Raw genomic sequence first — 24687 nt, forward strand, 5'->3', positions numbered from 1 at the left:
GTAAACATCACATCACATTTCACTTAGCTTTTTTCCAAAGTCACTTACAATAAACATAATAAACCATGAGTACATAAAACTCCAGAGCTGTAAAGTAGTGTGGGGGAAACTTCTGAAGCAATGGAGTCAGGACTCAGAGAGACACGAGGAGAGCTGGAGCTTTGATGGAGTCAGGACTCAGAGAGACACGAGGAGAGCTGGAGCTTTGATGGAGTCAGGACTCAGAGAGACACGAGGAGAGCTGGAGCTTTGATGGAGTCAGGACTCAGAGAGACACGAGGAGAGCTGGAGCTTTGATGGAGTCAGGACTCAGAGAGACACGAGGAGAGCTGGAGCTTTGATGGAGTCAGGACTCAGAGAGACACGAGGAGAGCTGGAGCTTTGATGGAGTCAGGACTCAGAGAGACACGAGGAGAGCTGGAGCTTTGATGGAGTCAGGACTCAGAGAGACACGAGGAGAGCTGGAGCTTTGATGGAGTCAGGACTCAGATGCCCCTTTCACACCGGCGCTTTTCCAGCTCCTGCTCGGAGCTAGAGCCTGAAAAGCGCCGGTTTTTCCTGTTCACACCGCAGCGGCGGCGCGTCATAGCTCCGGAATGCGGTTCACTTCCAGCTCCAAAAAGTTGTCGGTCCAGAGGCAAGAGCTTCGGAGCTATGACGCGGCGTCGCTTACGTCTCTTACGTCTCTTACGTCGAGGCGTGCAGGAAACCTTACTTTGACCATCCGTTCGCTGTTATTGATCATTGTGGAGAGCAGGCAGACGTTTTGTTTGTTATTATAGCAGCTATCGGATGGAATCAATACATGGGCTGCACAGGTTGTCATGTCCGACTATCACAAGTAGAATCATAATGAAAAATACGCCGGTAAAATGTGCCTGGAGAAAACGGCTTAGCAAGTAGTCAGTTTAGCTTCGGTTGCTATGCTAACATCACCCATGTTATACCAGAGAAACTTTCATAACAGCGTTGTGATGCCAAACAGCGTCAATTCAGACTGACACCAAACAGCGTCAATTCAGACTGACACACATTCACTTAAGGGGAACTGGGGATATGTATCAGCTGCTTGTGTGACAGTCAGACAGTGAATACTTTAGAGCCGTGTGAGCTAACCCGGAGCTAACGGGAGAATACACTCCCGTTGAAGAGCAGCCAGCACTGCAGCGGTCGGTAAATGCCGCTGAAACACATTAATAAACAATGAACCACGGCACTCTGGAGAAAAGTATAAGGTTGGAGAAGTCGTTATTTAATTTAATCTGGCTTCGTATGATTAAAAGCAACACGATCGTCGACCCGACGCAGTCCCCCCCCGTTGTTGTTGTGGGAGAAAATCTCTCGGCAGCTCTGGGCGGTGTGAACAGAGCGGGAGCTGAAAAGGGAAACCGGAGCTGAACCAGAAAAGCTCTCGCTAGGAGCTAGAAAGGGAAAAGCGCTGGTGTGAAAGCCGCAAGAGAGACACGAGGAGAGCTGGAGCTTTGATGGAGTCAGGACTCAGAGAGACACGAGGAGAGCTGGAGCTTTGATGGAGTCAGGACTCAGAGAGACACGAGGAGAGCTGGAGCTTTGATGGAGTCAGGACTCAGAGAGACACGAGGAGAGCTGGAGCTTTGATGGAGTCAGGACTCAGAGAGACACGAGGAGAGCGGGAGCTTTGATGGAGTCAGGACTCAGAGAGACACGAGGAGAGCTGGAGCTTTGATGGAGACAGGACTCAGAGAGACACGAGGAGAGCTGGAGCTTTGATGGAGTCAGGACTCAGAGAGACACGAGGAGAGCGGGAGCTTTGATGGAGTCAGGACTCAGAGAGACACGAGGAGAGCTGGAGCTTTGATGGAGTCAGGACTCAGAGAGACACGAGGAGAGCGGGAGCTTTGATGGAGTCAGGACTCAGAGAGACACGAGGAGAGCGGGAGCTTTGATGGAGTCAGGACTTCAGAGAGACACGAGGAGAGCTGGAGCTTTGATGGAGTCAGGACTCAGAGAGACACAAGGAGAGCTGGAGCTTTGATGGAGTCAGGACTCAGAGACACGAGGAGAGCTGGAGCTTTGATGGAGTCAGGACTTCAGAGAGACACGAGGAGAGCTGGAGCTTTGATGGAGTCAGGACTCAGAGAGACACGAGGAGAGCTGGAGCTTTGATGGAGTCAGGACTCAGAGACACGAGGAGAGCTGGAGCTCTGATGGAGTCAGGACTCAGAGAGACACGAGGAGAGCGGGAGCTTTGATGGAGACAGGACTCAGAGAGACACGAGGAGAGCTGGAGCTTTGATGGAGTCAGGACTCAGAGAGACACAAGGAGAGCTGGAGCTTTGACGGCAAACACTGACGGTTTATTTAGGAGCTTCGGCCGGAGAATTCACAAGACATGTCACGGGCCACGCGGTCTGACCACACGGTTAAGATTCCACAATCAACTCTGAAGAACCCTTCTCTCGTATGATGTTTTAACTAGTTTGCTTGAGGGTAATCAACATTCTTCACTAGATAGACTAAACAGCTGAGGACACTGAATCACATTTGTTGTCGCTTATGGCTCGAGGTCATCTACACCCCGAGAAGGATGTGTTCCAGGTGTCCCACAACAATAACTATCTCTGACAGAGAGTTGCCCGGTCACAAACTGGTAACAACAACAACTTGCTAGGGCAGCCCCTCCTTATGGGAGATAACGGCTGCTCAAGGTTGGTCAGCTGTGTCAGAGGGTGAAGGAGGACACTAGGGCTAATTATTCCCTAACAAGTAACTAAGTATTAAAGTACTGCACTTAAGTAAAATGTACAGGTACTTGTACTTTGCTTGAGTATTTCCATGCTATGCTACTCTGTACTTCTACTCCACTTTTAGGTAACATACTCAGAAATATAGCAAATCTCATCATAAATGGGAAATAATTGCAATATAAAAATACAAGAAAACATTTGTTTTGTCAATTGACAAATAGTAAAAATTTTTTTAGTACAATTTAAAAAAATGTACTAAACACTATACTAGTTATACAGTACTTGTTCCATTAGGAAGAACGTAAACCGTGTCATATACAAAGAAAGTGTTGTAGTTTAAATAAAAACAGACATGGGAAATACAATAAAGCAAAATACCTAAAGTTTCAGGTTTCTAACCCTGAAACTGAGACAACTCATTCAATATTACATTAAAGCAGTGGTGGATACAACTAACTACATCTACTTACTTTGTACTTAAGAAAACACTTGAGGTACTAATTATAGTTAATACTTAATTATACTACTTTACACTTTGACACACATTTCTCCTCACTTGTTTACGTTAAAGTTACAGCATTCGTTACGAGCTACTTTGTCTATTTGGATTATTACAACAAAATATAATTAAAACTTGATACAAATCCTAATACATTATGATATAATTTAATATTTATAATTATTATTATTGCATATATATATCTTTTTTGTTTCTTTTAAGACTTATTGTAACTTTTCCCCCCTATTCCTCTTTTTTTTTAATGTTCGAATTATTAAAATATTTGATTTAGGGTTATATTTCACAATAAGTACTTTTGGTATGACTGGGACTTGGTATGACGTGGTTTTACCGCTTTAAGTAAATTAGTAAAGAGTACCTTTACCCCTCAGTTTAAAGAGTGCTATCAGTGAGTTACTGACCTCCCAGTGGAGGAGGAGCTGCATGACAGCAGCCGAGGATTGTGGGTAAGAACAGGTCCGCCTGCTTTCCTCCTGACACACCTGCAGCGGGGAGGAGCCGACAGGTGGACGGACTTAACTGAGAGGGAAAAGAGAGAGGAGATAGGAACACACACACTCTCACACACACACTCTCACACACACATTCTCAGATCACAGCAGACACCGAACAGACCCAGAGATGTCCAGTGCTCTGAAGCTCAGCAAGTAAGTGTGTGTGTTTGTTTGTGTGTGTGTGTGTGTGTGTGTTTGTATGTGTGTGTGTGTGTGTGTGTGTGTGTGTGTGTGTGTGTGTGTGTGTGTGTGTGTGTGTCAGGTTACCTTGTCTTGATTCTCTTTCGCTGTTTTCTTTGCTGAAATCTGATTCAAACTGCTTCTTCTTTAACCATGATCTTATTTAAATCAGTGTTTACAAAACTAAATATATTTACATATATTATAAATATTGTTTATTATCATTTGATCACAGTGGATAACAAAAAGATTAACAAAACAACGCATTTATGTTTTACCTATACAGTGGATGCCAAAAGTACACAGAAAACAAAATATGAAATCTTTTAATGCTTCTTTATGACGCTTTTATCATAGTAAAACATATATTTATTTATTTTATGAACTCTTTTTTTAATATCAATTTATACGCATCAGTATTTACATTTTTTTTAATATATTTTTTATTATTATTTTATCCTTTGGGGGATACCAAAAGTATTTCCAAACATTTATTTTACATTTAAAAAAAATATATATATATATGTTATAACAGTGGATACCAACAGTGTTTACAAAACAACAAGTATTTACAACAAAAATAAGCACAACAAATGAAGGAAAAGAGTCAAAAACTGGAAAGGAAAAAAGGGATATCGCGGTACTAAATATACAGTATACATATATAATATAGCATGATGTACACAGGAGTATGAAGTATACATTCATTCATTCTTTAAAAGAAAGCATTCAGAGCTCTGGAGAATGAATGAAACGTCTCTCAGTGTTTACTGTAACAACACCACTGGACATGTTTACGATCCCTCACTGGTTACCAGGTGAAGTACGTTTACTGAAGTTCAATGATGAGATGCTGCTACTCTAACTTAAAGGGGCCCTATTCTGCCTGAATTCTCCATTTGTTTACTTCCTGAACATAGTGACATCACTATGTAACACTCTTTTATTGGCTATCACTGCAACACATTGTACGTGACAAGCTTTTTGAACATTAAAGCATGGAGACATGTCCCAGTAGAGACGCTACATACTGATATACACCTGAACATCAGCAGGAGAGGACTCTTTAAAGTAGAGACACTACATACTGATATACACCTGAACATCAGCAGGAGAGGACTCTTTAAAGTAGAGACACTACATACTGATATACACCTGAACATCAGCAGGAGAGGACTCTTTAAAGTAGAGACACTACATACTGATATACACCTGAACATCAGCAGGAGAGGACTCTTTAAAGTAGAGACACTACATACTGATATACACCTGAACATCAGCAGGAGAGGACTCTTTAAAGTAGAGACACTACATACTGATATACACCTGAACATCAGCAGGAGAGGACTCTTTAAAGTAGAGACACTACATACTGATATACACCTGAACATCAGCAGGAGAGGACTCTTTAAAGTAGAGACACTACACACTGATATACACCTGAACATCAGCAGGAGAGGACTCTTTAAAGTAGAGACACTACATACTGATATACACCTGAACATCAGCAGGAGAGGACTCTTTAAAGTAGAGACACTACATACTGATATACACCTGAACATCAGCAGGAGAGGACTCTTTAAAGTAGAGACACTACATACTGATATACACCTGAACATCAGCAGGAGAGGACTCTTTTAAAGTAGAGACACTACATACTGATATACACCTGAACATCAGCAGGAGAGGACTCTTTAAAGTAGAGACACTACATACTGATATACACCTGAACATCAGCAGGAGAGGACTCTTTAAAGTAGAGACACTACATACTGATATACACCTGAACATCAGCAGGAGAGGACTCTTTAAAGTAGAGACACTACATACTGATATACACCTGAACATCAGCAGGAGAGGACTCTTTAAAGTAGAGACACTACATACTGATATACACCTGAACATCAGCAGAATAGGGCCCTTTAATACTATAATACTGTGTAAAGAGCCATTCGGAGTACTTTTATGTTTGATAATGGAAGTATATACATATTTTTAAGCACATATCTCTTCCTGTCTCCTTCCTCTTCCTGTCTCCCTCCTCTTCCTTTTCTCTCCTCTATTTCTCCTTCATAATGTTTAAATGTTACTTATGTTTGCTGTTTTGCTGTTTTGCTGTAAACTGTACATTTCAATTCAGTACTTTTACTTGTAACAGAGTATTTTAAGACCATAGTACTTCTACTGAGTACTTCTCCCACCTCTGCCCCGCAATACTTTACCTGATGTTATACAAGATAAACAGTTTAAGGGTGGAGGTTGCACCATTTCCATTTACTCTGCAGGAGTCACACATTTATAACCGTGTGTCATTTTATACAACTTGTCCCACGGCGGCCGCAGTCACTCCTCTAATCAAACACACACACACCAGTTACTCCACATTGCAGAGAGCCACACACACACACTCAACAGGCAAACACCCCTCAGGCAAAGAAACAAATACAGAGAGAGTGAGAAGTCAGGCGAGGTGATGAGAAGTTACATTACTAAAGTTAAAGTAGAAATACTGTAGAAGTACTCTGTTACACGTAAAAGTACTGCATTTCAAATCTGGATGTATATTCTAATGATCAGATACATGTCGTGGACGAAAAAGGACAGTACTGGCTTCTGAAATGTAGTGAAGTGGAAGTATTAAGGGGAAATACTCTCGTAAAGTACAAGTATGTGAGAGCTGTACTTCAGTGTGTACTCTGGTATCTGACAGCAGGTGTGTTTGCAGATAGTTTCTGAAGGCAGAGGGAGTGGCAGGGCAGGGTCTCGGTGTTTGCTTTAATTGTCACACCGACACTTCGCTTTGAATGGCAGTGAGTCAGTGAACGCATCACCTGATTTACACGTTTCATTTGTTATGTATCGGACAGAAATGGATGAAGTTGGGTTCACTTTGTGGAGCATTTTAACGTGGCATGCCCTCTATGTCATCTAACAGTGTTACCTTCCAGTTCAAGCTAAAACTGGCCAAAATAAACCAACAAAAATAAAGAAATTCATGATAAAGTCGGACACATGTTGGACTTTTGAAGTATCGAAATGTAAACATAGCTTGTCCTAAAAAGTACGTTAGTTTAATCAGCAATATTTACCAAAAGCATCAATTAAAAGTAATTACTTTACAGAAATGGCCTCATGTAAATACAGTATTTTAATGTATGTTCAAGTTATTTATATCAAGGCATTTTCGTCGTTAGATTAGGAGCAGGAAATATTTGACAAACTATTTTTCATTCTGGATTAATCTGCCGATTGCTCGTTTAGTTTGTAAAATGTCATAAAATCACCAAAACGTAGAACTAGACATTAGTCGTTCTGTCCTGCCACAAAAAACTATATATATAAAATAATAATAATTAAAAGGAATGGCAGAAAAGCCTAATTTGACGAACTGGAACCGTGGTATATTTGGCATTATTACATGAAAATTGACTTAATAAATTATCAATAACTCAAAGTAAGACATAAAAATGACTTTCTATTTGTTAACTATTCATAACATGTATCTCCGTAAATGTCTACTTTTGTAAATCAGTACGTTTAACCTCACAAGTGCCGCTTATTTAATGCTGCTGTGTCTGTTTTATAGCTGCCTTACTTTGTTTGTTTTATTTTAACTGGCCTGGGAGAAGCCTCGTTAAAGTTTCATTGCTTCATTTCGAGACAAAGACTCTTTATAGGGTTCTTTTTTATGTCAATTAACTTATTGAGCAATCAACCAATTGTATCACCTCTACTGTGATGTCGTTGAGCATCATATTTTTATCAAATCATCATATGTTTTCCATGTCAAAGAGCCAGTAACAAGTAAGCGATACAAAGGTACCTGTCAATGCACTGACTAATTGTATAGTCACATTCCTCCAATGGGAGTGATAAAAAGGAAGTCCTCCGCCTCAGAGCCTTAATGTCTGACTACAGAGCTGTCATCACCACGCTGTAAATTAAAGATAAGATCTGAATGGACAGCATTCCTGGCGCTAATGATAGAGGGGGGGAAACACCCTCTTATCCCCCCCCCCCCCCTTTACACTGTGTCCTGATACGGGTGTGTCAAAATAAATAGTTTGCTTTCATATCTCGTTGGCGGAGGAATGACAAAACAAACAGGTCTGAGATGGATGACATGTCAGGGAGGAATTATGTTGAGCAGGTGAAGGAATTCTTCTTTGTTCCAGAGTCCACGCCTGAAACAGGAGCAACACGTCATGTGATAAAGAGGACATTTGATGCTATGTAGTGTCTCTACTTTAAAGAGTCCTCTCCTGCTGATGTTCAGGTGTATATCAGTATGTAGTGTCTCTACTTTAAAGAGTCCTCTCCTGCTGATGTTCAGGTGTATATCAGTATGTAGTGTCTCTACTTTAAAGAGTCCTCTCCTGCTGATGTTCAGGTGTATATCAGTATGTAGTGTCTCTACTTTAAAGAGTGCTCTCCTGATGATGTTCAGGTGTATATCAGTATGTAGTGTCTCTACTTTAAAGAGTCCTCTCCTGCTGATGTTCAGGTGTATATCAGTATGTAGTGTCTCTACTTTAAAGAGTCCTCTCCTGCTGATGTTCAGGTGTATATCAGTATGTAGTGTCTCTACTTTAAAGAGTCCTCTCCTGCTGATGTTCAGGTGTATATCAGTATGTAGTGTCTCTACTTTAAAGAGTCCTGTCCTGCTGATGTTCAGGTGTATATCAGTATGTAGTGTCTCTACTTTAAAGAGTCCTCTCCTGCTGATGTTCAGGTGTATATCAGTATGTAGTGTCTCTACTTTAAAGAGTCCTCTCCTGCTGATGTTCAGGTGTATATCAGTATGTAGTGTCTCTACTTTAAAGAGTCCTCTCCTGCTGATGTTCAGGTGTATATCAGTATGTAGTGTCTCTACTGGGACATGTCTCCATGCTTTAATGTTCAAAAAGCTCTTTATTTTTCTCATACTGCCTGTGCTGATAGGCTTAGAGATGTCCCGCCCCTTAGCCTACCACGTACAATTTGTTGGAGTGCTAGCCAATAGGAGCGTGAGTGTTACCTAGTGATGTCATTATGTTCAGAAAGTAAACAAAGGAGCCTATAAACCTATAGAACACACTACAGGAATGGGAGAACCCCAAAAAGCAGAATAAGACCTCTTTAAAAAATATTAATTCTTCTATAACTTTTCTTCTGTCTTCAGTAAGTCTCACATTGCAGTGTTTTGGAGGATTTTAACCGTCACCTCTCTGTTGTTGTTCCCAGGGCTCAGGCCCAGGACCTGGCTGTGGTGATTTCTCGGATGCAGATAAAGGCCGACGAAGTAGAGAAGAGCATCCTGGCTGCAGAGCATCATCTGAGCGTGGTAAGAGAGAGGTGTCATGTACACCTGCTGGGCACATGTCCACAACACTTTTTAAAATGGCTAATATTGTCTGATGCAAACTTCCTTGTGATAAAAAAGATAGAATGAGACAGAAACAAAGCTCCTCTGTTCCCCTCTTAGGACACAGAGCGAGATGAGAAGAAGCTGAATCTGTACCACCAGAGGGAGAACGCTGACACCCTGTCGCAGGCCGAGGGGCTCCTGAAGGACCTCTTCATGGACGTGGACAAAGCCAAGAGGCTGGGGCACCCGCAGGCCCACGAGATCGAGAAGGAGTGAGTTCATACCAAGAAACATGCAGGCAGTGCTGGAGGAAGCACTCTCATCTGTTACTCAAGTAAAAGTAGAAATACAAAAAGGAGATGGAGGGAGATGTTTGAGGTTCAAAGACAAACATTTTTTATCGACAAACAAAAAAACATTTTAAATTGTAAAAATAATTTCGAGCTTCACTAAAAAACATAAATGACTCAAAATTAGTCAAAATAAATTAAAAACACATTTTAATAAGCAAAAGTACAAACAGGCATGAACATCTATAAAAATAAATATTAAAAAACCCCACAAAAAACGAAATATTATTCAAAATAAATAAATAGAAATACTTAAATGGTTATAGATGCCAATTATTTTCTCTAAAACATTATTTAATTGTCTAATTGTTCAGATGTTATTGAATAAACAGTTGGTTAGTTTCATTTCTTACACAACATCATATTTGATCATCATATTATTATTTTTCATTCAAAATATTGCTTATTAAAGTAACTAGTAGCTGTAGGATGAATTAAGTGAAGTAAAAAGTATTTACCCCTTTTTTAAATGTTGTGGATTAGTGAAGTGTGAAGTCGTATTAAATAAAAGTGCCTCACAGTTGAACTTAAGCACAGTGCTTCCTTGTGTGTGTACTATTAAATTCCACCGATGCATGCATGCTAACAGACGCACCTAAAACTCGATCTGTCGCATGCCATCGAGACTTATACCCACCTCAAATATTCATTTCCACATTCCCCTTTCTCCACCCTTCTACCCTTCATTGACTGACATCTCTTTGTGTCTGGTTCCTCCTCCTGCAGCGTGAAAAACCTCCACGATCGCTGGGTGAAGGACTGTTCCATCTACAGGGAGCTGTACTCCCAGGTCAAAACTCTGGATCCCAAACAGAAGATCGATTGGGGGCCTCTGCTGGACGACAAAATGGTCAGTTAATCTTGGGTTTTGTTAACTGAACGTCTGCATGACTGATAAAGGTCACAGGTTGAAAACGGTCCTGTTTCTGTGATTTACAGAGACAGTTAAAGTCAGATGCGTACGGCCCAAAGCTGCCTGACGTGGAGAAGCAGATGGCAGAACATAACATCCTGCACCAGGAGATCGAGGCGTACAAAGACCAGCTGCAGCCCAGCAGCACCAGCTCCAAGGTAACAGAAAACAACCAGAGATGGAGACCTCCAGCAAACAGTGTTACATCACAATCAATACATACATATGGCAAAGAAACGTTTATGATACTTACACGTTTTGTCCAGCAGGATAATCTCCACATATTAACACCACTTTATGATTTCTGAAGTAAAAAGCTAATGTTAGGCTAAAAAGCAACTACAGCACGGTCACATGACTTCACGTCACCACGGCTAAGCTAAAGGAGGCTAATGTTGGGCTATAAAGGAACTACAGCACGGTCACATGACTTCACGTCACCACCGCTAAGCTAAAGGTGGCTAATGTTGGGCTATAAAGGAACTACACCACGGTCACATGACTTCACGTCACCACCGCTAAGCTAAAGGTGGCTAATGTTAAGCTATAAAGGAACTACAGCACGGTCACATGACTTCACGTTAGATAAAATGCAGACTCAATTCAGGGTTTAAGACTAATTTCTGCACCGCTCTATTGTCCCTCCAGGCTTCCTTACATTCAAGACTGCAACAAAAACCTGGATTTTGGAGATTAATAATACTTTCCACACTACACTAACCCTCATGAACAGTCAAATGTTCTGTGCAAATGTAGTGCCACTGGTTAATATTTTCTAAAATATTTGTAATGGTTTTTGAGCCATGACAAAAAGCCAGCATCAGAGTAGTTAAGACTGGTTCTTATCCTAGGCTATGTACCATAAATGCCTTTAGCTAAATACACAGTTGTTGATCACTTGTGACTTGTAGAGAGGAGTGTTGAGTCAGCCGTTAGTAAGTGTAAAACTGTCACTAAAATATGCTTTTGGACAGATAGACACATGCACACACAACTGAACAAAGTATCTCCCCCCCGGCTAATAATAACACATACATATTACTTCAGGCTGAATCATTCACCTGTGTATTCTTCTTCTTTCTTCACAGGAGCAGTACGCCGCCCTCAAGGACAAATATGACAAACTTTGTGTGAGTTTTTTTCCCCTGTGAGGCTTCAAAGTGTGTTTGAGTTGAGTTAAGTTCAGAGGGATGTGTGTATGTAATGCATGTGTGTTGGTGTGTGTCACAGAAATACTCAGTATGCTAGAGGCCGATTTCAGAATCATATATATTAAGTTTTGCATCTGGTAGGGTTCCATAAGGAATCTAAATGTAATCGAAATCTCAATATGGATCAGTGCACTTTCTAATATAATAGTGTAAGAGTCTTTGGATATCAGAGAAACCTTTGGATGTGTTGATATACAACTAATTGACTTCCCCTTGTTTCTAGTTTTGAGTCTCCAGAAATCCATACAGTATGTCTATAAGCTTTAACGGACAGCACACTGTATGATAAACACTTTTTTCCTCCTCTGGTTGTGCAGGAGTTGTCTGAGCAGCGGCGCGCTCACCTGGCCTCGCTGTATGAGTACGTGCAGAGCTGCAGGAAGGAGCTGAGCTACCTGTCGGGGCAGCAGGAGAGGATCCTGCAGAGAGACTGGAGCGACCGCTTGGTGGACGCCCCCAGTGTCCGCATGGAGTACGAGGTGAGGGGGGGGGAGTCATTAGCCGCTTTCACACCAAGTACTTAGCCGGTACTTGTCCCCGGTACTTAGTCTCCCCGAACTCTTTTGTCCCTCGAACTGTCCTAGTAGATCGCGTTCTCACCGGAATAAGTCCCTGAGGGAGGATTAGGCAAATGAAGCCGCTGACGTCACTTCTTCTTCTGCTTTGGGTTCACAAAACTTGCAATTTGCCGAGCCAATCAGAAATTGTTAGTGTGGCCGGCACACCCACGAACCATTTCCTCCCCAGGAAAGTACCACCTCTCTAGCAGGGACTATCTGGGGGTGAAAAGGTTCGCGCGAACTAGGGACTAGGCCCAAATCCTTTTTGGTGTGAAACCAAATCTCCCCCCCCCCTATCGGCCTAGTTCGGGGGGGAAAAGTACTCCGGTGTGAAAGCGCCTATTATGGGAGATTTTTGAGGAATATTTAAAAGTCTTTTACCAGTTTACCATGAAGAGCCGGTTACACCAACTCTGGATCCAACAGGTGTAACCGGTGCTGTAACTTTAGTTTAGCTGCTGGCCGAATGAGTCAAATGAAGCTCCTTTAAAAAAAGACAATGGATTATTGCAGAAAACAATCTCTGTGTCAAACAAACGTTTATGATACTTACACGTTTAGTTCAGCAGGATAATCTCCACATTTTAGCACCACCTTTTGAAGTAAAGAGCAAGTGTTTGGCTATAAAGGAACTACAGCACGGTCACATGACTTCACGTCACCACCACTAAGCTAAAGGTGGCTAATGTTGGGCTATAAACGAACTACAGCACGGTCACATGACTTCACGTCACCACCGCTAAGCTAAGTCTCTGAGCCCCATTTATTTTCCTCACGGATGGCAAAAAAAATACGACATTATACAATTTAAGATAAAAAACAATAATCGTGGCTTGATATTGAGTAAGAAGATGTTTTTATGAACCACACAGCTTCCGCTCTTCCAAGACCCGACCGGACAAAAAGACGTGGTGCAGGCACAAAACATACTACCAATAGAAATACATTGCTTTTAAAATCGTTCTGTGTGACACGAAAAAAAGGGGGAAGTCGTGTTGGTGAACACGAATCAATAGATTAAATTAATTTCGTGACTATAACACGAAATGCCGTGATGACGTTTAGTCGTCTCATTTAAACACTTGTTAGCAACCTCTGTTTTTAAATTCTCCAGTGGGGTATTTACTGATGTATTTTATGTAGTAGAGGTTGTAATCATGTCTTCTATTGTCTTTTTCAGAAATTCAAAACCAACGGTCTGCTATCTCATGAGAAGGAGATCAACAAGCTGCAGGGGGAAGGAGAACGACTCGTTGAGAAGAAACATCCTGCCAGCTCCACCATAAAGGTACAGCTGTCACCTGGATCAATGTGATGGGTCAAATATGATGAATGATTATAACAAATGTAATATACTAAACTGAGGCATTTGTATTTCTCAGGCTCACAAAGACGCTGTGCAGTTGGAGTGGCAGGCCTTCCTCAACCTGTGTCTGGCTCAGGAAATACACCTGGACAACATCGAAGACTACAAGAAGGTAGAGAGCCTAAAAAACAATGACTATGTTGCATGAAGCGGAAAAACTCCAATTAAAGTACAGCACCTGAGTACAAAACCCTCTCTCTTTTCCTCCGTACCCAAATCTCTAAAAACGGGGGTACAACGGAGCTGATCCAGATTTGCGTCCGATATGACGTAATATCTGCAATGTGGACCCACGGCCCTATCAGAAACGTTGCTATCAGAAACAATGCCCAACGTTTTTTGGACGTAATATGGTCTGTGTTTACATTAGCAAGTAGCGCTAACACTCAGAGCTAACCTGTACTGGAGAGAGTATGTGTAAAAAAGCAGGAAATATAAAAAGGAACTCACCTTGTGGTAAACCTGAGAGAGAAAAAGAGTTTGAGCTCCATACTGTTTCAGAAATAATCCTTGATGTGGTTTTGAACATGATGGCGTTTAATCACGGCAGCATTTAGCTGTATCTCGTAGAATTCTGAGCAGGCATTAGCTCAACCTCCTCTTTTTTTCTTTTAAAGCTAAGGACCCAGAAACAGAGGGATATGAGGGATGTCTAAAATGCATGATCTGTTTGGTATTTTGAGCAAAACACATCATAGACATGTTTTTTTAATATATTTGTATATATCTGAGACCCATAATATATGCCTAAAAATAGCATAATAGGAGACCTTTAAGTGAATATATTTTGTCTCACAGTTCCAGCTGGAGGCAGAGACGCTGTCCGAGTCTCTGGAGAGGCTCAACTCCAATCTGGACCCGAAGGCTCTCACAGGGAAGAGCAACCCCGAGGTCCTGATGGCTCTGGAGGTAACACCACTACTATATTCTTTTATTTGCATTTTAAGAAATTGGGCACATTAATTGTCAAGATCTAATCAAAGGGTAATTTGTTATGTTTGTGTTGTATACCTCACACATTCCTCCCATCTGTCCTCAAAGATATGAACTACTTTTCTAATCCTTAGTGTTTTTGTTTCCATTCCACATATTTTATTTACAAGACTCTTCCATTTTGAGTTTTCCCTTCAATAGTGTTTTTATTTGTTAGAAAAATCTCACTGGTCACCGGCTTGAGCTTCAACATCAGGATCCATGTATCTCTGATCCTCTCCAGAATGGAAGTAGTCATCACATACAGAGCATCAACTAGTTCCTGAACAGTGTCCTTCACATGCTGATATCCAAGAGAGGGAGTTACACAGTCACAAGATGGAGGAATAGAAAGCAGTATTCAATGTTTACTTCAGATTAGCTCCACGTCAGAAATGATCATGCTTGTCATATGTCTATCTCCATAGAGGCTGAATCATCATGTTAATCACATAGCTATCATATGCCTCAAACAGTCCTGATGCTCTTCTAGGTAATCATACATCCTGTCATGTTCACAGCTACAGTTGGGATACCTTTGTTATCATGTGGACTCTCATATTGGAAGAGGACATTCAGAATTTTCCCAACAACTATTCTAACACAATATTACCTGCAGGGCGATGATCCGGCGGTCCGGAGGAACGATCAGCGTCTCTCTGACCTCAGAGAGCTCAGCAGCGGCATCTTTCCTCTGAAGCTCCGTCGGACCCTCCCCACCAAACCCACCTCCGTCGTGGCCCTCTGTGACTGGGCTGATAAAGATGTAAGATACGTTTCAGTGCTTTACAGACTTTGATATTAATAAAAAAACAGTTTTTCTGTTCAAAAGTCCAAATCAGAATCAGAAATCCTAATTTAATGATCCAAGAAGTGCACACCCATGCCAAAACAAGTTATTAGGAGCATCATAAAGATAATAATAATACGATAATACTTTATTGAGTCTGACATTTTTACCAAGACAAGATACAAGGAGCATTTAACTTAGCATTTAAAACCCTGAAGATGTTCAGATCACTGTTCAAGACCCTCTAAAGTACATTATATATATTATATGTTCTTGTTATCTTAATTTGATCTTCCTCTTTAATACACTGCCTGTGTTTTAACATGTTCTTTTTTGTTTTGTTTTGTTTTTGTTTTTATTGTTCTGTTTTTTTATTATTACGATTTCCAGTACTGTATGTTGCATGTTTTTATTTCACTGTATTTACTTGTTTAAAATGAAATGTGTCTTTAGGGTGACTAACAAAATCTGTCCAGGGACTACAGATGAGAAATAGCCTCTTGGCACATTTACAGAAATGTTGATTAATGTGCACTGTCCCTGTTCAACAAATAATAATAGGATAATACTTTATTGTCGGATCAAGTCTGACATTTTTCTCCAAGACAAGATACACGGAACATTTAACTTAGTATTACAATCACTGAAGACAATAATAATAATAATTGTATTTAGCCTTTATTTACACAGGTGTACAATCTCATTGAGACACAAGGTCTCATTTTCAAGAGAGACCTGTCAGTGGTAACACTACCACACAAAGTTACAGACAGACAGGACACTAAACACAGAGGCAACACTAATAATACATTTGATTTAAGGCATTTCATGACACCAAGGACACCGTACAATTAGTTAAATATTCTAAGAGGTAAAAGCAACAGAACATGATAAAAACAGAAACATACTATCATGGAGAGGACAATTAAAGTGGACACAAATGATAGGGACAGGTTAGTCAGGGGAAACAGATGATAGGGAGCACTATAGGCTGATCGGAACAATATCTTCAAGACCCTCTAACGTACCTCATATATTCTTGTAATCTTCATTTTATCTTCCTCTACGTGTGCTTCAGGACACAGTGAGGCGTGGAGAGACTCTAACCCTAAAGTCCAACTCTGATAATAAGAACTGGGTGCTCCAGGGCGGCAGTGGGAAGACCAGGACCCTCCCAGGGACATGCTTTATGATCCCCCCCCCTGACGCCGAGGCCCTGGAGAAAGTCAAAAGGTACAGAGTGCAAACACACACCCTACAGTATGTTTTCTCTACATCCTTTTATTATGTGATAACAACAAATCCTGTGATGTATTTTTAATGAAACATGATGTGTGTGTTCAGTCTGGATAAAGCGCTGAGGGATCTGAAGAGCCGTAGATCTGTGCACATGGCCTCCCTGAAGAACCCCACTGTGGAGGTGGTCCGCCCTCAGAAAGCAGGTGAGAAGAAAGACATCATAACAGGACCACCTTTATTTGTTTCCCCTGAATATAAAGTCCTATACACAAGAAGTGACAAATAAACAAGGAAGGAGAATCTCCACATATTAACAACCAAACAATGTGTTTGCATTAAAAAAGTGAACGTTACATCACGGTCACATGACTTCCCGTCACCACCGCTAAGCTAAAGGTGGCTAATGTTGGGCTATAAAGGAACTACAGCACGGTCACATGACTTCACGTCACCACCGCTAAGCTAAAGGTGGCTAATGTTGGGCTATAAAGGAACTACAGCACGGTCACATGACTTTACGTCACCACCGCTAAGCTAAAGGTGGCTAATGTTGGGCTATAAAGGAACTACAGCACGGTCACATGACTTCACGTCACCACCGCTAAGCTAAAGGTGGCTAATGTTGGGCTATAAAGGAACTACAGCACGGTCACATGACTTCACGTCACCACCGCTAAGCTAAAGGTGGCTAATGTTGGGCTATAAAGGAACTACACCACGGTCACATGACTTCGCGTCACCACTGCTAAGCTAAAGGAGGCTAATGTTGGGTTATAAAGGAACTACAGCACGGTCACATGACTTCACGTCACCACCGCTAAGCTAAAGGTGGCTAATGTTGGGCTATAAAGGAACTACAGCACGGTCACATGACTTCACGTCACCACCGCTAAGCTAAAGGTGGCTAATGTTGGGCTATAAAGGAACTACACCACGGTCACATGACTTCACGTCACCACTGCTAAGCTAAAGGAGGCTAATGTTGGGTTATAAAGGAACTACAGCACGGTCACATGACTTCACGTCACCACCGCTAAGCTAAAGGTGGCTAATGTTGGGCTATAAAGGAACTACAGCACGGTCACATGACTTCACGTCACCACCGCTAAGCTAAAGGTGGCTAATGTTGGGCTATAAAGGAACTACAGCACGGTCACATGACTTCACGTCACCACCGCTAAGCTAAAGGAGGCTAATGTTGGCCGTGATGATGTTTAGTCGTCTCATTTAGACACTTGTTAGCAACCAAAAACACATTAAAATTGCATTCCCGCAACCCGTTTCTTTGCAATATATTATTACATTTCTGTGTAAAAGTATTTAATGACCAAAACAACACGTCGAAAAATATATTTACAAAGGAATGAATCGCCAGGAGAAAAAGGCGCTTGGTGTGTAAATGCCTAGTCTTTATGAAAGAGTCTTGCAGTTTTCATTGTATAGTTTTTGTCATTTCTCCTCCTCAGTCGCTGTTCAAAGTGCTCCCGAGGATCCACGAGCTGCACAGCTGGCCAGTGAAATCGACAAGATCAACAAAGCCCTGGAGCGGAACGAGAAAGAAATCCTGAATCGCCTCAGATCCCCGCTGGACAATCGCAACCCGACTGAGGACCTGAACAAACGCCTGCAAGAGCACGAGGTGAAATATAGGCTTAAGTTAATTATCTAATACATGTGAATGTGGAAATTCACCTCCGAGTAACACTATTGAACTTTGGCCTTTCCAGAAATCTGCTCTGGCTGTGAGGAAGCTGGAGTCGGAGAAGAATGCTCTCCAGAGAGAGATGGAGCCCATTCTGGCCAAGAAGCCTCTCGGACCCACCGCCTCCTCCCTGCCCCTCAAAATCAGCGCCGCCAACAACAAGATTGACGACATCAACAACTTCATCGATCTCTATAAGAAAAAGTAAGAAAGAACTTTTCTTTTATATGATTTCTATTTTTTGGAAGTGTTAGGAAAATCTCACTGGCTTGAGCTTCAATCTCAGGATCCATGTATCTCTGATCCTCTCCAGAATGGAAGTAGTCATCACACACAGAGCATCAACTAGTTCCTGAACAGTGTCCTTCACATGCTGATATCCAAGAGAGGGAGTTACACAGTCACAAGATGGAGGAATAGAAAGCAGTATTCAATGTTTACTTCAGATTAGCTCCACGTCAGAAATGATCATGCTTGTCATATGTCTATCTCCATAGAGGCTGAATCATCATGTTAATCACATAGCTATCATATGCCTCAAACAGTCCTGATGCTCTTCTAGGTAATCATACATCCTGTCATGTTCACAGCTACAGTTGGGATACCTTTGTTATCATGTTGCTCTGATATTGGAAGAGGACATTCAGTGTTTTCCTAACAGGAAGTTGTGTTTCTCTCCTCTCTACCAGGGCTACAGCCTCCATGTTCCTGGAGAAGCAGAAGCTGAAGGTGGAAGGCATGGTGTCTGGGTTCGAGGAGAAATTAGCCAAAGAAGGCGCCATTTATGATAAACCGAACGCCCTCCCGAGTCGCAACCAGCAGCTGCAGGTGTGGTACTTATAAAAGGAAAAAAGAATACAAATAAAATAAAAGGCTAGGGATATGTCTTCATGTTATTATATTCTTGAAGATACATGTATCTATTACCTATTGTTCCAGTCAAATGCCTTTGCTTTGAGTCTTGTATAGAGTCCATTTCCCCCACTTTCTGTTGAGTTGTGTTTCTTGCAATCTCAATTTATAAGTCAGTTTTTCCATCAAAAAGATTTCTTCCACAATTGTTAAAGATTTAACAATTTCAGGAGCAAACAAGTTCGTAACCTGTCTTTATCCTTATGCCGAACAGATTCTGCGTCAGGATGTCACCGCCGAGAAGGATCAGGTGACTAAACTAGGCAGAGACTTGGACCTGACAGAGCAGTCCTGCGGCTCTTTGCAGCGGACATTCAATGAATACTGTCCGGACATCCGCCGCCAGGAGAATGAGGTGAAACAGCTGAAGAACCGTTACACGTCCGTCAATAATCAGCTCCAGGAAAGGTGAGTCAAACTAAATGCAAGTTGTAACTGTGTTTGTGTTTTTTCGAGTCCCGACTTGTTGAACAATGGACTGTTTTTCATATTTCACTCTAGGTCTGCCCTCATAAAGCAATCAACCAATAAAAACCAAGATTTCCAGAATGCTGTTCAGGGACTGGATTTCTTCTTGCTCAATTTGCCCAATAACGCCATCAAACCTACAGATGATGTGAAGCAAATAACAACCAAACAAAACTCTCAAAGGGTGAGTGGGAAGTATTTCTTTAAATACATTAAAATGTGTCCAAATTCTAAATACAAACTAACTCAAGTCTCGGTGTATTTCTTGTTTAGAAAGTAGTTGAGGATATCAAGAAGAAATCCGATGATCTGGACCGAGTCAAGTATCTGTCCCGAGATCTGCAGAGCGTCCTGAATGTGAGTTCAGACAATATCAATATTCTTATTTACAGTGAATAAAGCGCGCACTTCCTTTGTACTTAATCCTTAAATCCATAAATGCATTTGCTTTCAGGAGTATGACGCTAAGTTGAACACTTACCGTGGCACTCTGAATGAGGACGATGACGATGATGTTGACTATGAGGAACCAGTCCCAAAGTTGCGTGAAACTTCAACCATGGCTAAGGCTGTACAGAGAAAGGTACACTTAAAAACTCATGACAAATCTCTACATTTTCAATACAAATGTTCCCTCTGTCATCTTCAACTTCACATCTGGTTTTGCTTTCTGCAGGAGAAAAATCTACTGAACCTGTTCTCCGAGGTGTCTGCCGAAAACGAGCAGATACTCAACCAGTTGGGGACAACAAAACACATCAAGGCCAGGGTACGATATTATGGCATCAAAATACAACACTCAAGTAATAATTATTCCCATTGTTACCTGCCCAAAGTAATTACATGTATCTTTTTTTTTATTCATGTGCAGAATGAACAGAAAGTCAGTCAGGTGGTGGTCACTCAGCAGATGCAGCTAAAGAGCGATAGGAAGGACCTGGAGGCAAGTGATAGTCTGAAAAAGGAATTAAATGAAGAGGTAGCCAGACGCTTGCATGCTGAAAGAGACCTGGAAACATACCGTAAGAGGTTTGTGTCTCTTAAGAGTAGGAGAGGAGTGGAGAGGTTGGAGGAGAAGGAGGTGGTGCAATACTACCATGACCCAAAACTGGAGTTGGAACTACAGTCACTGAAAAGTCGGATCCAGGATGAGTCATTGAAGAGGACAAGAACCCGTTCGGAGATCGAAATTATCAGCGTGACGATCCGCAAACTGGAAACACAACTGATCACAGTCGAACCCAGACTGTTGACCAAGGTAATGACGGAGTATGAGAGAGACCCCCAGCTTGACAAAGACGCCGTCAGGATGAGAGAAGAGATAGAGAGGATAAGGCTGATGCTCCAAACGCGAGATACTGAGAAAATTCAAGTGAAAACCGAGCTCACGGTGTTGTCTCAGCAGCAACAAAAAACCAGGTCGAAGATCGTTAAGAAAGAAGTGGTGAGGCTTGAGAAGGATCCACAGATGCTGAAATCTGTTCTCACGTTCCAGACTAATATCTCAGAGGAGGATTTCAGGTCCGAGTCGCTCAACACTAGCATCTTTAGCACAAGGAGCCAGATCAACACATTGGAGAGGGTCATTCCCACCATCCAACCTAAGATAGTCACCAAGGTGGTAAAGCAAGTACAGCAAGATCCAAAATCTCTGGAAGAGTCAAAGAAGCTACGAATTGCCTTGGAGGAGGAGAAGGATGAGAATGTTATCTTGTTGAAGGACCTGACCACCATGCTGATACGCTATGGGGAGCTGGAAAAGCTCAGACCTAAAGTTGAGGTCAAGGAGATCATCAATGAGATCTACAGAGTTGATCCTGAGACAGAAATCGAGCTGGTGCGTCTGAAGAAAGAACTTCAGGACTCTGGCCGTAACCGCACGAACATGGAGTACGAAAGCAAGACATTGATTACAACTCTGACCACCTTGCGCTCTCAGAAACCCAAGATAGAGTACAAGGAGGTGACCCAGGAAGTGATCAAAGAAGAGAAAAGCCCAGAGGTTACCAGGGAATTGCAAAGGCTGAACAACCAAGCTTCCCGTCTGCTAGTGAACTATGAGACCACCATCGAGCTGCTGACCCGACTACGCAGAGACAGAGATGAGCTGAAGGTGGAAAAGTCCAAAGTGGAGACCAAGCTGGTCACTAAAGAGCTCATCAAATATGAGAATGATCCTCTCCTTGAAAAAGAGGCTGACAGACTCCGGAGGAATGTCAGAGAAGAGATTCAACAACGCCGCAGTGTGGAGGAGTTGCTCTTTGAGATCCAGAACCAATACATCCTCCTCGAAAGGCAGAAGCCCGAGGAGAAGATAGTCATGCACGAAGTGGTGCGTCTTCAGAAGGACCCCAAGCAGTTAGTGGAGCATGACAAGTTGAACAAGAACCTAGACGACGAATTGAAAGCCCGCAGAAAGCTTGATATAGAGGTCAGACAGCTCAGAGCGCTGATTCAAGACAAAGAGAGTACCCTGGCTCAGATGGACGAACGCCAGAAGAAGATTAAAGTAGAGTCCGAGCTCAGGCAGATCAAGTCTCGCATTCTTGAATTGGAAAACGCTCCGCCGCCCGTTGAGGAAAGGATCATCATCGAGGAGATCCTGAAAGTGGAGCGGGATCCTAAGCTGGACAGACTTACTGATGGTGTACGTGCCGACAAGGAGACCGAGGCCAACAATATCAGTCGTATTGAGAGAGAAATCCGCAACCTGAGAATAAAGTTGGAAATTCTGCAAAAGGAGAAGACGATAGAGAAGGTTGTTTACAGAGAGGTTGTTCGCGTAGAGAAAGACCCGGCGTTGGAGGCTGAAAGGGAACATATGAGAGACCTCGTAACGCAGGAGAGAAATCTGAGGCGTGACCAGGAAGATGACACCCAGAACCTCCACGTCAGAATTACTCACCTGCATTCGTCGCACTCCGTGACTTCTGAGGAAGAAACCACCCTCGTCATCACCAAAGATACCATGCAGAGAGAGAAGGAGGATCTCCTCAGACAGCTCAAAATGCTAGAGGCTCAAAGAAATACCATCACCATTACCTTCCAGCAACAGTCCAAGCTGATCAGTGAGAGAAACATGATGTCCAAGCAGAGGAGTCTGAGGTCATCCTCTGACCTAGAACGGCTGGAGAAAGAAATCCTCAACGAGAAGGACAAAATACACCAGAGAGACACACTTATCATCGAGTTGCAGAGCAATGTCCAGAGAGAGGACCACTCTGAAACTCACACACGGGAGATAAACCTCTCAACGAAGATCACCATCCTGGATCCAGAGACCGGTAAAAACATGTCTCCCTATGATGCCTATGCACAGGGGCTGATTGATCGCAAACACTACATCCATCTGTCTGAGTTGGAATGCGACTGGGAGGAAATCACTTCAACTGGTCCAGATGGCGACACAACAATCCTGCAGGATCGCAAAAGTGGAAAGCAGTACTCAATCAATGAGGCTCTGAAGGATGGTCGCTTGACCCAGTACGACATGTCCTGCTACAAGGAAGGGAAAATGTCCATTACTGAGTTTTCCCTCCTTGTCGCAGGGGAACCCAGCAAGCCCATCTTTCCTCCAGTCATCCATTCAGCCCCACGATCACCCATCAGAACCACCCCACCCTCTCCTTTGAACTACATGCCAAGCTCCCTGAGGTCCTCCTTCCCCAGCCTCAACTCTCAATATAACAGCTCAACTCAACTCAACAGTCACAACAGTGGCAGTCTGAGCAACCTCACTTCCACAGCAGGTGATGAGTATTTCCCCATCTCCGGCATTTTAGACACCACCACTGAAAGCCGCATGTCCGTGAGAAGTGCCCTGACCCGCAAACTCATTGATGCCGACACAGCTCTGAAGCTGCTGGAGGCCCAAGCAGCCTCCGGGGGAATCGTTGATCTCGCCAAAAAGGACAAACTATCCGTCCACAATGCAGCTGAACGTGGGCTCATTGACACGAGTGACATGCACAAGCTTCTGAATGCCCAAAAGGCCTTCACAGGAGTCGAAGACCCCATGACCAAAGACCGTCTCGCAGTGGGACCCGCCGCAAGTAAAGGGTATATTCCACAAGAAAATGCCAGGAGGTATATGGAGGCACAGTACCTCACCGGTGGGTTTGTGGATCCCTCGAAAGCAGGCCGCCTATCTGTCAAAGAAGCTCTCGCCACTAATATTATCGACAGAAAAACAGCTGATGAGCTACAAGATGAGACCTCCTACAAGAAAGAGTTGGTGGACCCCATCACGAAAGAGAAGATCTCATACAAGCAGGCGATGGATCGGTGTAAGATAGACAACCACACAGGGCTCCTGCTGCTTCCTGCAGCTTCTACTGATGCCACGGACGCCCCGTCTTACTCTAACTATCGCTTCAGTTCCAACAAATATTAGATGTGAAGTTTAAGATGTTTTATTTGTCGCAGCTACTGGTGCTACAGGGTGTGTGATATTGCTAACTGATCCACGTAAAGATAAATATGAATATGTGTGGGAGGGAAAAACGACATATTTGGTGAAACTCAATTCTCTTTTCAGTGCTTTTTGGTTTGGTCTGCTGTATACATGAGGGTAATGTTTGTTTTATATGGTAAATTGTTTTTTCGGCACTCTCAAGCTGCTAAATCCTATGTAAGTGTTCATTAAACTCCAAAAGCCTCACATTCATTTTCCTGTTTTGTTATTTGATTTATAAACATTTGAAACGTCGACAGATGCATGAAAACTTATTCCTCAGCTCATAAACTAAACACAACAAGACACCCTTATGACTATGCGTTTGAGCCATGCTAACAGCAGCTGTAATTTGTTTTTAGTTCTAATCATCAAGGGTTAAAATGCTAACATGCTATGCTAAAATGGTAAGCATTACACCTGCTTAAATTCAGCCTGTTAGCATTGTCCTTTTAAGCATTAGGTGATGCTTAAAAGGACCTCA

At 42.4% G+C, this 24687-nt stretch overlaps 1 protein-coding gene across 1 annotated transcript; it reads left to right on the plus strand.

Annotated features, from left to right (window-relative positions):
* Nucleotides 1–3738: 3738 nt before the first annotated feature.
* On the plus strand, nt 3739–24416 carry LOC117479970 (envoplakin-like). Its single transcript, XM_034127072.1, has 22 exons — nt 3739–3893; nt 9144–9243; nt 9385–9539; nt 10344–10467; nt 10557–10688; nt 11619–11660; nt 12059–12220; nt 13482–13589; nt 13684–13779; nt 14466–14576; nt 15259–15405; nt 16508–16662; nt 16774–16871; nt 18135–18307; nt 18396–18574; nt 19060–19198; nt 19497–19690; nt 19784–19934; nt 20024–20107; nt 20205–20333; nt 20427–20519; nt 20622–24416. The coding sequence occupies exons 1-22, from the start codon at nt 3868–3870 to the stop codon at nt 24141–24143; spliced, it is 6120 nt and encodes a 2039-aa protein (XP_033982963.1). The 5' UTR covers nt 3739–3867; the 3' UTR covers nt 24144–24416.
* Nucleotides 24417–24687: the final 271 nt, after the last annotated feature.

This window comes from Trematomus bernacchii, unplaced genomic scaffold (genome assembly GCF_902827165.1).
Source record: "Trematomus bernacchii unplaced genomic scaffold, fTreBer1.1, whole genome shotgun sequence".
Classification (NCBI taxonomy): Eukaryota; Metazoa; Chordata; class Actinopteri; order Perciformes; family Nototheniidae; genus Trematomus; species Trematomus bernacchii.